Raw genomic sequence first — 15,851 nt, 5'->3', positions numbered from 1 at the left:
GAGGTCTAGCATTGTCTTGCATTAGGAGGAACCCAGGGCCAACCGCACCAGCATATGGTCTCACAAGGGGTCTGAGGATCTCATTTCGGTACCTAATGGCAGTCAGGCTACCTCTGGCGAGCACATGGAGGGCTGTGCAGCCCCCCAAAGAAATGCCACCCCACACCATGACTGACCCACCGCCAAACCGGTCATGCTGGAGGATGTTGCAGGCAGCAGAACGTTCTCCACGGCGTCTCCAGACTCTGTCACATGTGCTCAGTGTGTATCTGCTTTAATCTGTGAAGAGCACAGGGCGCCAGTGGCGAATTTGCCAATCTTGGTGTTCTCTGGCAAATGCCAAACGTCCTGCACGGTGTTGGGCTGTAAGCACAACCCCCACCTGTGGACATCAGGCCCTCATGGAGTCTGTTTCTGACCGTTTGAGCAGACACATGCACATTTGTGGCCTGCTGGAGGTCATTTTGCAGGGCTCCTCCTTGCACAAAGGCGGAGGTAGCGGTCCTGCTGCTGGGTTGTTGCCCTCCTCCACGTCTCCTGATGTACTGGCCTGTCTCCTAGTAGCGCCTCCATGCTCTGGACACTACGCTGACAGACACAGCAAACCTTGCCACAGCTCGCATTGATGTGCCATCCTGGATGAGCTGCACTACCTGAGCCACTTGTGTGGGTTGTACACTCCGTCTCATGCTACCACTAGAGTGAAAGCACCGGCAGCATTCAAAAGTGACCAAAACATCAGCCAGGAAACATAGGAACTGAGAAGTGGTCTGTGGTCACCACCTGCAGAACCACTTCTTTATTGGGGGTGTCTTGCTAATTGCCTATAATTTCCACCTGTTGTCTATTCCATTTGCACAACAGCATGTGAAATTTATTGTCAATCAGTGTTGCTTCCTAAGTGGACAGTTTGATTTCACAGAAGTGTGATTGACTTGGAGTTACATTGTGTTGTTTAAGTGTTCCCTTTATTTTTTTGAGCAGTGTATATGAAATACATATTTTTGGGAATGCCTTAAACAAGACATGACAAAAAAACAGCACATTGAAAATAGAAAATGTTTTAATATACAACTGTTTCAAACAATGTATGTTGTAAAAACAATAGCAACCAAAAACATCTGTTTAAACTGAGCGAACAAATTAAAAGCAAATGTTACACTGAACTGCAGGGTGCCCCTGTAACACGTTCATACTCAGACCAGCCTGGTACCCACCTAAAAGTCTCCTTCCACAAAGGAAAAATGCTAAAACAGGTTGGCTTCAGTGAATTTTACATACCTGTCCAGCATAATTTAAAAAAGTGTACAATCCCTACAAGCATGTATCCAACAATGCAATGGTTTGGGAACGATACCTACCGATGCTTGAGCTACAGTTGGGTCTAAATAGAGTTTGTCGTTTTGAAAAGCAGGAGTGCAGGGAATTGCTCGAGCACTTAAATGCTACACTTATCATTTGCAGTACAATACACGAACGGGTCCCATGCTTTTAAAAGAAGGGTAGTTACTGCAATGCTGTAACACACAGATAAAAGGTTTCCGAATACTGGACCTGTGCGATGGGCGCTAGAAAGGCTCAATGGTGGTACAATAGGGAATTTGAATGGTGACAATACGCAGTAAAATCAACTATGACAGAACAAAATGGGTTCAAGAGGAGAGTCTGTGGTAACCAATGCCCTTTTTGCAGCTGGTGAAGTTTGATACAGAAATTAATCCTCATGTTTTCTTCTGGGAGTGAGGGGAGAAGAGAAACATCTACTGGATGGGATAAAACAAGTGAATCTTCCACTTGATGGCCTTGTGGTCAGTCAGTGCTTGTTGTTAGTTTCCTCTTGGGAAGAACTTGAGATGCCGTTCTGATTTTGTGTGGACCCAGAGCCCAATCCATACAATCGCCCACAATACTTTGCGTCATCAATGTTGTCTTCAAAGAAAAGCTGCAAAAGACAACTTATTTCAGATGTTTCATGTAACAGAAACATTGTCAAACTCAGTTTCTCCCAAAATGCACATCCCCATCATCAAGGCTTGTTCTACATATTGGACTGGGACTGTCACAATCATCTTTAAAAAGGTTATTTTCCTTCCTGACCAATGATTTGAAAACACTTAACAGGTGTAAGCACAATGTTGAAAATCTCACAAGTCCTTTCACCTATCAGTTGTTATGGAAGATAAGAGACATTAGGAATAGAATAGGTACCTCTTTCATCCTAAAGAAGGCCATTCCTGTGAGCAGTGAATCGGAGCCGGCCTGGTGCTGTCTCCCAATCCTCTTCAATTCCAGCTGGTCAGCCACCTCCTGGAGTCCTCCCTGAACAAACACACAGGTGACAGTCAGCCAACTGGAGCAATATGCTCTACCTCAACAGCCTTTGGGGAAGTCAAAGGACATTTCCAGCCAGTCACATTTCTTTGGTCACCATTGCTTGTGTAACTGAAGTGATTCAGTGAGCCACACTTGTGTGATGAGTAACCTTGCCTGAGATCCGAAGACTTGCATTAGCTAATCAAGCTAAACATGCTAACAAAGTTGAGACATGCATGAGACTCAGGTTCAAACCCTGTCGGACACGCTTGACAGCCAACAGTGCATTCATTGGCTTTGCTAATACTGTAACATGATGAATAAGCAGGTTACCTTTAAGTTCTTGCAGCTCTTCATCAGATATTTCACATCATAGATTGCAGGAAAGAAGAGATTGAGGATCTGGAAGAACTCATGTTCCTCCTCAGGTAGGCGAGTGTCTGTTAAGAGCTTCACCAGGTAGCCAAAATCGTACCCACTGCAAATGAGAAGCACAGCAAGGAGATTCATTACAAAATGTCTCAAATGACAACTGAGGCACTGTTGGGAGTTTAATCTGGTCACCAGGAAAAACTCTAAGGCCTAGGCCCAGTGATCTCTCCACACATCCCTACCTGTGAAAGGAGAGCCACTTTACATTTTCACACAGCACTAAACCAGATGTCATCAGGAGCTCAGCAAAGTACAGAGTGTCGATCCCCTCTTCCTCGTGCTTTTTGAATTGGAGGCCGGAGTTCTGGAGTAGGTCTATTGAGTCCTGGGAGTACATATCCTCTCTGTTTACAAAAGAACATCAGATCTCTTTTTTCCCCATTATGGAGCAAACCAAACACTTAAACAATGTTATAAACAGACTATTACTCGAGTATTCTAATGAGGCAACAGATCCTACCCAAATTAACATAAGCATGCTATATTTTGAATTTCATCACTGGCTTTGCTGTATTGTAAAAAGGATGCAAGGAATAACACCCACGTTAAATTAAATTTGAAATTGAACTGCCATGTTGTCGTTCCAGGGGGATAGTCTCCGTCCTCGTTCATAAACGACAGTCCCAGTTGGATGATTTTCAGAAGGTCCACGTTGCACCTCAAGAGCTGGTACTGGTAATCTACTGTGCTACGAAACTCGCCAATGGGTCGAACTACTACTCCGGGGAATTCTGTGTCCTGGTGGAACAAGGAGGACATAATTAATGACTGAAATAAAATATCTTAATGCAATAAATATCAAAACCTTCCCAGATCTATTAAGCGTCTATGAAAAAAAGTTATAGGCATATTTAGGAAGATAGATTACCATGGCAATCGAGTTGTAGCTTTGAATTATCTGTCGGATTTTCCTCATTTCCTCCTCCACATTGCTTGCCCAGACCTCACAGATAATCTGACTGGTATCTGCAAGTGCGGCTGGCATTTTTGCAGGTTGAAAGGACTGAAAACCCTTTCTGCAGCACTTTCAGGGAGCAGTCTGGTGAAATAATAAACTTTGTGGGAACAAGAATATGTTTAAAGTCATGTAGGCCATTCAGCAAATCAACATTTACATTTTAAATGCAAAATGATAGCTAGATAGTTAAAACTGTGTGCAGTAGCTGGATTCAGCATAAAACACATGTAACTAGCTTCATGGCTGGGCGCCTAAATCAAAACCTGCTGGCCTGGATCCCATCACTGCGACATGAGGGATGCTAGTTAACTGGTAGTTCAAGAGCAAGCGAGCTTAGCTGGATAAACGACTCCACTGTTGGTTTTCTGCAAATTATGAACGTTTCTTGTATAAACACTTCGTTAACTAGCTAGCTCGCAACAATGAAATGACGTACAGCAAGCTAGGTAGCTAACTAACGTTAGCATCCAAATTAAATGTAACGTTAGCAGCTAGCTACCACAATAATAATAGCTAACGTTAGCTAACTCAGTTACAGGGGGAACACTATAGTATGTTAATGGTAGATAGCTAGCCACACTGGAGGTTAGCTAAAATAAATGTTAACTACCTCGTCAATCTTCCATAACACATACAACAGTAGTTAGCCAAGCTATTTTAGGCTAGCTAGCGAAATAGCTAACTAACGTTCACAGTTTGCTAGCGTTGGTTAGCTGGAAAACGGCAGGAAAATGGATAGCTAGCCAACTCACTTTGGTAATTTACTAGACTCACATACTATGGTATTAGCTAGCTACTATGAAACGTATAAACCACAAAGAACAATGTTTACCTGATGCGTCGTATGATATTGTTCTTATGAGGCTACTGCTAGTCCTTGCTAGCTAACGTTGCTGGATAACGTTGGCTTCCTTGCTCAATCGGAAGTCATAAAAACATATACGCAGGCGCAGTGTGTGTTTGGGGGGGGCACGGCTTGGCGCGCACCTTCCGTCTCACTTGAAGCTCTGACCAGTGGCACGCTGGTACCCAAATAGCCTGACTGTAGTTGCTGAAGTGCGGAGCATATACAGCCGTTTCCCCCCCCAGCAAAATAGATTACATTGTTATAGCTAGCTACATATCTGTAGTTTGAACTTTATAGTTCCCAATGTGGTTTGTTGTCATGTCATGACCCCCATATACAGTAAGTTTTCAGCACAATAATGACCCAATTATCCATGAGTTCATTGGCTTGCAAAGGCTTTTACAAACTAAATGCTTTACAAAGTGTCAAATTTATTCAAATCTTCAATTGGACCTTGGTATGCCACAATAATCAATCGAAAGCTGTAATAGATTTTTTGTTTAAGAAATTATTTTGATTTAGAAAGCATAAAATACCTGACAGTTATGTAGCTCCAAAAGTCCAAGGAAAACCTGATACAGTTCCAAGACACAGGTTACCACTTTTCACATTAAAAAACAATTAAAATAGTTGTTCATTCATTCAATTACCTATATTCTGTTCATACAATTACATCTGCAGATAAATAGGGAGGCATGGCAAAGCGATTTCACATTCATCTGTAATACAGACACCTGTATACTTGATTGGTAGAGCATGGCGCTTGTAACGCCAAGGTAGTGGGTTCGATCCCCGGGACCACCCATACACAAAAATGTATGCACACATGACTGTAAGTCGCTTTGGATAAAAGCGTCTGCTAAATGGCATATTATTATTAATATATTAAGTACTTGGGGTTGTCCTGATGTTATGAATAATGAATTGAATCATGGTAATTGTGAGAAATGCAGACGTCAGTGTCATTCAAACATGTCAGCTCTTGACTCTTCATATAATGTACATTGGTCTTATCTACTGTGCTACACAACAACAGCAACACAATACCCCACGACGAGTAAACACTATCAAAGGTGCATTTCTTGAGGCGTAACACTTTAGTTAGGCTTCAAACTAAATATGAATGAAAGCTGAGGAAGTAAATGTTTTTAAAACCGCAATGACATGTCAATGCTTTTGTCTGTCAGTGTCCCTTGTTGGAACAGCAGAGAGAGGGATACGGTCACTGTTGGGTAGAGTCAGCACTCCTTTGAATGTGGGACAACTCCAATAGAGGCATGAGGAGCTGGAAGGCATCCTGGATGTACGATGTACTGTTGGAAGCCTAAAGAAGAGGATGCATACATACTGTAGATACTTAAACAATGCACCACATTTGTAAATCACACACACACACACACACACAATTCAGGTTTCAGACAGAATGATGATGTGATATGCAGCGATGTACAATAATTAATTAGGTACAAACCTCCAAAAATACTCCTGTTATGAGTGGATTGAGGACATCTCCCTTTTCATTTGACTGCAAAACAAACTGTTTTGCTCTTATTAGTCTCTGGATTCAGTGAACCAGGAATCTTATACACCTATTAAAGATGGATTTACACTACTCTCTATGGGTCTAATTAACTAAAGGAATTCCCATTAGAATAATTAATGTCAGCATTGCAGCATGGAAAGATTGCATCAACTTGTTATCGACCACCCTGCAACTAATTATTTAATGGATTGACGCTCTTTAAAGCAGTGGTTTTCAAACTTTTTCAGCGGGGATGCAATTTTTTTTGCCATAATTTCTGGGAACCACACCCCTCCCCAAATCTGATGACAACCTTAAAATCTCTACATTTTAGATTTTTACGTCAACAAGTAACCTTCAATTAATTAAATTTGATCTCTCTTATCAACTTATCTATCCCAAAAATGTACAATAATCTGTACTCTTACTTTACATTATTTTATACTAATACAATTGCTCAAAGAGATTTTGTTTAACACGTATTTCTGAAAAAGGTAGGGGTCAAAATTGACACCCTTTTTCAATACTGCACCTTGCGAGGATAACGGCACTGAGCCTTTTTCTAAAATGTTTAATGAGTTGGAGAACACATTGGGAGGGATCTTAGACCATTCCTCCATACAGAATTCTTCCAGATTCTTGAGATCTTTTGTCTGCGCTTATGGAGTGCCCTCTACAATTTAGAGTTTGGTCCTCTGTGGCTCAGTTGGTAGAGCATGGCACTTGTAACACCAGGGTAGTGGGTTCGATCCCCGGGACTACCCATACGTAAAAATGTATGCACACATGACTGTAAGTCGCTTTGGATAAAAGCGTCTGCTAAATGGAATATTAAAAATATATATATATACAGTGGGGAGAACAAGTATTTGATACACTGCCGATTTTCCTACTTACAAAGCATGTAGAGGTCTGTAATTTTTATCATAGGTACACTTCAACTGTGAGAACCGGAATCTAAAACAAAAATCCAGAAAATCACATTGTATGATTTTTAAGTAATTAATTTGCATTTTATTGCATGACATAAGTATTTGATCACCTACCAACCAGTAAGAATTCTGTCTCTCACAGACCTGTTAGTTTTTCTTTAAGAAGCCCTCCTGTTCTCCACTCATTACCTGTATTAACTGCACCTGTTTGAACTCGTTACCTGTATAAAAGACACCTGTCCACACACTCAATCAAACAGACTCCAACCTCTCCACAATGGCCAAGACCAGAGAGCTGTGTAAGGACATCAGGGATAAAATTGTAGACCTGCACAAGGCTGGGATGGGCTACAGGACAATAGGCAAGCAGCTTGGTGAGAAGGCAACAACTGTTGGCACAATTATTAGAAAATGGAAGAAGTTCAAGATGACGGTCAATCACCCTCGGTCTGGGGCACCATGCAAGATCTCACCTCGTGGGGCATCAATGATCATGAGGAAGGTGAGGGATCAGCCCAGAACTACACGGCAGGACCTGGTCAATGACCTGAAGAGAGCTGGGACCACAGTCTCAAAGAAAACCATTAGTAACACACTACGCCGTCATGGATTAAAATCCTGCAGCGCACGCAAGGTCCCCCTGCTCAAGCCAGCGCATGTCCAGGCACGTCTGAAGTTTGCCAATGACCATCTGGATGATCCAGAGGAGGAATGGGAGAAGGTCATGTGGTCTGATGAGAAAAATATATAGCTTTTTGGTCTAAACTCCACTCGCCGTGTTTGGAGGAAGAAGAAGGATGAGTACAACCCCAAGAACACCATCCCAACCGTGAAGCATGGAGGTGGAAACATCATTCTTTGGGGATGCTTTTCTGCAAAGGGGACAGGACGACTGCACCGTATTGAGGGGAGGATGGATGGGGCCATGTATCGCGAGATCTTGGCCAACAACCTCCTTCCCTCAGTAAGAGCATTGAAGATGGGTCGTGGCTGGGTTTTCCAGCATGACAACGACCCGAAACACACAGCCAGGGCAACTAAGGAGTGGCTCCGTAAGAAGCATCTCAAGGTCCTGGAGTGGCCTAGCCAGTCTCCAGACCTGAACCCAATAGAAAATCTTTGGAGGGAGCTGAAAGTCCGTATTGCCCAGCGACAGCCCCAAAACCTGAAGGATCTGGAGAAGGTCTGTATGGAGGAGTGGGCCAAAATCCCTGCTGCAGTGTGTGCAAAACTGGTCAAGACCTACAGGAAACATATGATCTCTGTAATTGCAAACAAAGGTTTCTGTACCAAATATTAAGTTCTGCTTTTCTGATGTATCAAATACTTATGTCATGCAATAAAATGCAAATTAATTACTTAAAAATCATACAATGTGATTTTCTGGATTTTTGTTTTAGATTCCGTCTCTCACAGTTGAAGTGTACCTATGATAAAAATTACAGACCTCTACATGCTTTGTAAGTAGGAAAACCTGCAAAATCGGCAGTGTATCAAATACTTGTTCTCCCCACTGTATATATATTAACCAATGGGTTTCAAGTCCGGAGAATGAGATGGCCATTGCAAAATGTTGATTTTGTGACCAATTAACCATTTCTTTGTGGGTTTTGATGCATTCTTGTATTCACTAACTGTAAGTCGCTCTGGATAAGAGCGTCTGCTAAATGACGTAAATGTAAATGTTAACAAGGGCCCTAAGACCAGTGGAAGCAAAATAGCCCCATAACATCAAAGATCCACCACAATATTTTTTGTTTAAGATCACTTTATTTGTCAATTGCACACAAGGTCCAGCTGAAATTTGACTTCCACTTTTTACCCAACCCCTCCGAAAGACACACATACACCCCTCCCCAAATCTGATGACAACCTTAAAAATCGGTACATTTTTAAATCAACAAATAACTTTAAATTAATTACATTTTCATCTCTCTTATCAACTTATCTTTCCCAAAAACGTTGTATATTGTCCCATACAATAATCTCTTCTCTTAATTTATTTTTGTTTTGGGGACCACACTGCAATTCCTCAGCGACCGCACTAGGGGTTGTAAGGTTGGGTTGTAAGGTTGATTACTTTGTGAAACTCAAAAGACAGTTTATTAGTTGTCATAGTGATGCAGTACACATTAGTTCCATGATGAAAAGTTATGTTATGCAAGACATTCAATATTAACATCTGAAGCTGAGTTCTGTGAATGTAGGTTCGAAGAGTGTAAGCTTAGTGACAGGCTAAATATACTTTGTGATTTAGGTTCGTAAAGAATCACCATCTTACCCCTATTGTAGTTAAACAGTAGGTGAACTTCTTGGAAAGTAGTGATATCTCTTTACACAAAATAATTGTTATTCTGTAAGGGGAGAACAAAATGTTGAGTTAGAGCACAATCACATACTAGGATATGATAACAATGAGGGTATAAATACACATTATGTCTGAAGGTCAGGGAGGTGTGAACCAGAGTTATACAGTGCCTTCAGAAAGTACTCATACCCTTTGACTTATTCCATATTTTGTTGTGTTACAGCCTGAATTCAAAAATGATTAAATATTTATTTTCTCACCCATCTCCACACATAATGACAAAGTGAAAACATGTTTAGAAAATTGTGCAAATGTATTGAAAATGAAAAACAGAAACATCTCATTTACATAAGTGTTCCCACGCCTGAGTCAATACATGTTAGAATCACCTTTGGCAGCGATTACAGCTGTGAGTCTATCTTGGTAAGTCTAAGAGCTTTGCACACATGGATTGTACAATATTTGCACATTCTTTTTAATAAGTATTCAATTCTGTCAAGTTGGTTGTTGATCATTGCTAGACAGCCATTTTCATGTCTTACCATAGATTTTGAAGCAGATTGAAGTCAAAACTGTAACTAGGCCACTCAGGAACATTCAATGTTGTCTTGGTAAGCAACTCCAGTGTATATTTGGCCTTGTGTTTTAGGTTATTGTCCTGCTGAAAGGTGAATTTGTCTTCCAGTGTGTTGGAAAGCAGACTGAACCAGGTTTTCCTCTAGGATTTTGCATGTGTTGCATAGCTCTATTCTGTTTCTTTTCATCCTAAAAAAAAGCTCCTTAGTCCTTGCTGATGACAAGCATACCCATAACATGATGCAGCCACCACCATGCTTGAAAATATGAAGAGTGCTACTCAGTGATGTGTTGCGTTGGATTTGCCCCAAACATAAGACGTTGTATTCAGGACATAAAGTTAATTTCTTTGCAAATATTTTTTTGCAGTTTTACTCTAGTGCCTTATTGCAAACAGGATGCATGTTTTGGAATATTTTTTATTCTGTACAGGCTTCCTTCTTTTCACTCTGTCATTAAGGTTAGTATTGTGGAGTAACTTCAATGTTGTTGATCCATCCTCAGTTTCTCCTATCACAGACATTCAATTCTGTAACTGTTTTAATGTCACCATTGGCCTCATGGTGAAATCCCTGAGCGGTTTCCTTCCTCTATGGCAACTGAGTTAGGAAGGATGCCTGTATCTTTGTAGTGACTGGGTATATTGATACACCATCCAAAGTGTAATTAATAACTTTACCGTGCTCAAAGGGATATTCAATGTCTGCTTTGTTTTATTTTTACCCATCTACCAATCGGTGCCCTTTGCGAGGCAATGGAAAATCGCTCTGGTCTTTGTGGTTGAATCTTTGTTTGAAATTCACTGCTCAACTGCGGGACCTTACAGATAATTGTATGTGTGGGGTAGAGATAAGGTAGTCATTTAAAAATAATGTTAAACACTATTATTGCACACCGAGTGAGTCCATGCAACTTATTATGTGACCGGTTAAGCACATTTTTACTCCTGAACTTATTTAGGCTTTCCATAAATAAGGGGTTGAATACTTATTGACACAAGACATTTCAGATGTTAATTTTTAATTAATTTGTAAACATTTCTGAAAACATAATTCCACCTTGACATCATGGGGTATTGTGTGTAGGCCAGTGACACAACATCTCAATTTAATCTATTTTAAATTCTGGCTGTAACACAACAAAATGTGGAAAAAGTAAAGGGGCGTGAATACTTTCTGAAGGCACTGTATCTATGACTAGTAATATAATACTCTGTAGATGGCTGATGGTGTGTAGGAACTTACTGCGAGAGGATTTTGGCCTGCTCCAGAGTAGTGACCTCCTGGCTGGTACAGAACAGGATCATCTCGGCCACTTTGTGGAACTGCTCTATTGATCTGGCTGTGAGCACAGCCAAGCTTCTGATGGCCGACGAGTGGACATCCTTAGAGGAATCAACAACACTCACATCAGTAGTTACAACAGAAAGGAGTAAAGCTCCATTCCAATAGTCACAGTCAGATAATGACCTTGATACACACATTTTGTATTATTTTTTCATACCTCAACAGTATTGGTTTTTGACAATTCCTCTTCATTCCCTTCTTCCTTTATGAGTTTGGTCATTTGGGCAATCTGGTCACATGCATTCTTACTTACCTGATAAGGGGTTTGCAGAGAGAAAATAGGTTAGAGATTAGTGATCTACCAACTGGAGAAGAGGTGCTGCCTGAATTGCAATGAATGCAGAATATAGAAATTGCTGCAGGCACAAATACTTAGAAAAAGCAAAGACGAGTAGTGAACTCAGTCCTTTTAAAGCTCAGTTCTACCAAAACTCTTCAGAAGATGGCATCAAACACTGCTATAATATTGGACCACAAGCATGAGACAGAAAGATCACTGGCTTTAAATTAAATCAAGAGAGAAATGTATTGTGCCAACCTTGCCAAGTTTGTCAGCTGTTGTGAATATGTGTAGTCCATCCAGGGCCTCTGTTAATTCCCTCAGAAACTCAGCGCCATCTTCATCTGAAAATAAATATGAATAAACAAAATGTATTGCTTTTGTTCATTGTATTATCACAGAAACATACTGCCATCTTTCCCTAAAACAAGATAACAATTTGGATGTTTTCCAGTTGGCTTATCACCCACAGAAAAAAAGCATACACCAAAAGTATTTTGTTTCTGTTGTGAGTACTAAAAGACTGTAAATGTAACATTGTGATAGTAGACTTTATGTGACAGTTCTGTGACGGTAGGCTACCTTTCTTTTCGTTCACCTCCTCATCGTCAAACTCCACCAGAGAGAAAGGTTCCTTTATGAGCTCCAGGTCCTCTTTAAGTTGGTCCAGCTCCTCTCCAGACAGAGCGGTCAGAACAGACTTCACCTACACCACACAACAGACAACTGATTCAGTCATAGATTGGATCTACAAAAAGGAGCCAGGAGGATTTTAAAGTGCCATTTTTATATCTCAAGAGGTTGCAATGGTTGTAGGTGATCCCTTTACAAGTGTGCAAAGTATTGCTAGCAAAAAGTTGTATTGATTTCAAGGGAAGGCTGTGCACTGTGTACAATCAATAATGTTTTGAGAGGCTGTTTACTTGTTTCTTTGTACAAAGTAAAATGTGTACTTGCTCGGTATTACCTTTGACTCACTCTCCCTGGAGAGAATCTCCAGAGCTTCCAGGTGGGATAGGCCCTGGAATTCATCGAACAGCATTCCGTAATGGGCCTTCTTTTCCATGTCGGAGAACATCTCCTTGGCTGTTTGCTGCTCCTCTCTCTCCTTGGCCTCCCGTAAGACCTTCAGCCAAAACAAAAACCTTGAATTCAATCTTTCCAACACCAATAAAGTGTAAGCCCAACACTGGAGGAGGCTTCTCGAACATCCATTCAACAATATTCACCAGAGAAAGAGTGTTAGTCCTGTTCATCAGACCCTTTGTTTTCTTGTACCCTGGATCTCCCGCTGCTATGACATCCATGGTCTTCTTGCCTATGAACTCCAAGGCATCAGGGCTTTGAACAACACTGTTGAGGGATGAGAACATTCCCATGGCGCTTCCCATGGCCGATGCTCCATCTCCTTCCCCTTTATCAGTCTCATTACTGGGTTCACCTAGAAGTAATATGCAGTGGGTCACCCTTTATAAAGATGACCAAAAATGTCTGTATAAAGTAAATAATTCAAATACTGAGCTATATTGTATGCACATTATTTTTGAGAAATTATATTATTTTATACTAATACAATTGCTCAAGAAGTAATAAAAACATTTCTCAAAAAGGTAGGGGTCAAACTTGACACCCTTTTTCAATACCTTTCAATACCTCACCTTGCGAGGATAACGGCACTGAGTCTTTTTCTAAAATGTTTCATGAGTTGGAGAACACATTGGGATGGATCTTAGACCATTCCTCCATACAGAATTTTTCCAGATCCTTGATATCTTTCGTCTGAGCTCATGGACTACATTCTTCAAATCAAACCACAGGTTTTCAATGGGTTTCAAGTCTGGTTGGGGGGACATCAGTGGAGTTATATATGGTGCAGTCGCCAGGTGGTGTCTGTGGAGCACTGTCTGGTGGCGTCACAGTGTAGGGCTGCAGTGGTGGGGCCTCCGTCTCTGCGACCTCTGAACGCCCAGCAGGGTCACCGGGGGCGTCGCTGTCTGACATCTTAACACATACCTGTTGTTATTGGGTGAAAAGAAAATAAGAATGTATTGTGCAATGTTTCATGGAATCCATAAACCGTTTTACAAATCATTTCTATCCAATCGATAAGTCAAAACAAGTGGGACTTACATTAGAAGAAGTCCACAGTTGTCTGTGCCAAACGTAAGAAGGCAAGGTAGGCAACGTTACTGGGTCCAAAAAACACCAGTGACAGCACATCAATGGCTAGACATCGCACTTTACCTTAGCTAGCTGTTAGCTTGCTAGCTAGGCTAAAGTCATTGCTCCCAAGTATTCTAGGTGATAGACAAATGTCTAAGAAATAAGCTACATGGTTTTGATAAAGACTGCCATTTATTGACGTTACAAACCCATTTTATCCCATATTTCATATAATATTCTTGATTTTCTTCATTATTTTACAAGGTCAGGTTACAAAACCTCAAATTAGCCACTGCTTCTTCTTCAATGAGGTTTAACGGCAGTTGGCATCCAATTTGTTGCATTACTGCCACCTACTAGACTGGAGTTAAACTCCCTTATCTTTCCTTGAAAAATCAAATAAACCAAAGCAAAGAAATATCCTACCATCTAACACTACAACTAATAATTAACCCCACCCTTCTCCACTGTTTAAATACACTCACTCCTACATCATGCCCTCAACCTGAATTGATGGGACATCACTACTTAACACTCCCTGTAACTCTTCTGCTGTCAAGTCTCGCACACCCAAATATCTCTCTGCAGCTGCCACCACCACCTCAATTTTCTTTGATTTGCGTTCCATCCCTGCAGTACAATTAATAACCATTGCTATAAACGCTAAAAATCCAATCTTGCTGAACCATATATCACTTTTTGGTTTACCCCTCTGTACTGGTACATCTCTACTACTCACACCATTTCTCTCAGGATCCCTCCCCCTTGACCCATCTTCCTCTACTTTCTTCACTGCCTCCGCATATGACAACTTCTTCTCTACTCTTACCCTGGATACCTCAACCTGCTTCTCTCGCACTGGACATGTCTGATCCCCAGCCCCATGGCCACCCCTACAATTAGCACACACCACCACTTTCCCCACTGCTTGTGTGGATGACGGATCACCACCTCAAGCTGAACCTCGGCAAGACGGAGCTGCTCTTCCTCCCGGGGAAGGACTGCCTGTTCCATGATCTCGCCATCACGGTTGACAACTCCGTTGTGTCCTCCTCCCAGAGTGCGAAGAGCCTTGGCGTGACCCTGGACAACACCCTGTCGTTCTCCGCTAACATCAAGGCGGTGACCCGATCCTGTAGGTTCATGCTCTACAACATTCGGAGAATACGACCCTGCCTTACACAGGAAGTGGCACAGGTCATAATCCAGGCACTTGTCATCTCCCGTCTGGATTACTGCAACTCGCTGTTGGCTGGGCTCCCTGCCTGTGCCATTAAACCCCTACAACTCATCCAGAATGCCGCAGCCCGTCTGGTGTTCAACCTTCCCAAGTTCTCTCACGTCACCCCGCTCCTCCGCACACTCCACTGGCTTCCAGTTGAAGCTCGCATCTGCTACAAGACCATGGTGCTTGCCTACGGAGCTGTGAGGTGAACGGCACCTCCGTACCTTCAGGCTCTGATCAGTCCCTACACCAAAACGAGGGCATTGCGTTCATCCACATCTGGCCTGCTGGCCCCCCTACCTCTGCGGAAGCACAGTTCCCGCTCAGCCCAGTCAAAACTGTTCGCTGCTCTGGCACCCCAATGGTGGAACAAGCTCCCTCACGACGCTAGGACAGCGGAGTCACTCACCACCTTCCGGAGACACTTGAAACCCCACCTCTTTAAGGAATACCTGGGATAGGATAAAGTAATCCTTCTACCCCCCCCGCAATTTGTAAGTTGCTCTGGATAAGAGCGTCTGCTAAATGACATAAATGTAAAATGTAATGCTTCACCCTCCTTTGTCTCATGCCCTTCTGCACACTTCTCACACCTTGGAATATCCCTCCTACACACTGCTGCCACATATGCTCGCACTGGATAACTTATATATCCTAACCTCACTTTCTCAGGCAAAGACTCAACTTCAAAACTCAAAAGAACAGACAATGACTCTTGTTTCCCCACTCTCGCCACCCTGTTTACGTCGCACCAAACAACGAGCATCACACACACCGGGAATCATCTCCTTCAGTTGGTCAACTTTTACATTCACTGCTACTCCAGTAATCACTCCTCTCAATGGCGCCCTTTTCTTAAGAGCAAAACAATTCACAATTATTTCCCTCATTTGTTTAACTCTGAGCGCCTTCTCCCTCTGCCCAACAGAAACACAAACAATTATCACTA

General features: G+C 41.9%; 1 protein-coding gene across 1 annotated transcript; it reads right to left on the bottom strand.

Moving 5' to 3' along the window:
- Positions 1-1,045: 1,045 nt before the first annotated feature.
- Positions 1,046-4,634, bottom strand: LOC121573527 (CCR4-NOT transcription complex subunit 8). Its single transcript, XM_041885589.1, has 7 exons — positions 4,536-4,634; positions 3,614-3,800; positions 3,290-3,483; positions 2,928-3,089; positions 2,647-2,791; positions 2,209-2,319; positions 1,046-1,942 (listed from the first exon to the last, which is right to left on the bottom strand). Exons 2-7 carry the CDS (start codon positions 3,728-3,730, stop codon positions 1,814-1,816), a joined length of 858 nt encoding a protein of 285 aa, XP_041741523.1. The 5' UTR covers positions 3,731-3,800; positions 4,536-4,634; the 3' UTR covers positions 1,046-1,813.
- Positions 4,635-15,851: the final 11,217 nt, after the last annotated feature.

Source organism: Coregonus clupeaformis, chromosome 9, assembly GCF_020615455.1.
Source record: "Coregonus clupeaformis isolate EN_2021a chromosome 9, ASM2061545v1, whole genome shotgun sequence".
Classification (NCBI taxonomy): domain Eukaryota; kingdom Metazoa; phylum Chordata; class Actinopteri; order Salmoniformes; family Salmonidae; genus Coregonus; species Coregonus clupeaformis.
This window is presented reverse-complemented; position numbering and strand designations above follow the sequence as displayed.

What these genes read in the sequence shown, in the direction of transcription:
- LOC121573527 (XM_041885589.1), bottom strand. Translation starts at nt 3,730, where the DNA reads ATGCCAGCCGCACTTGCAGATACCAGTCAGATTATCTGTGAGGTCTGG. An exon ending in GCTACAACTCGATTGCCATG is followed by an intron (nt 3,484 to 3,613) that starts GTAATCTATCTT and finishes TTGTTCCACCAG; the next exon opens with GACACAGAATTCCCCGGAGT. An exon ending in AGAGCTGCAAGAACTTAAAG is followed by an intron (nt 2,320 to 2,646) that starts GTAACCTGCTTA and finishes GTGTTTGTTCAG; the next exon opens with GGAGGACTCCAGGAGGTGGC.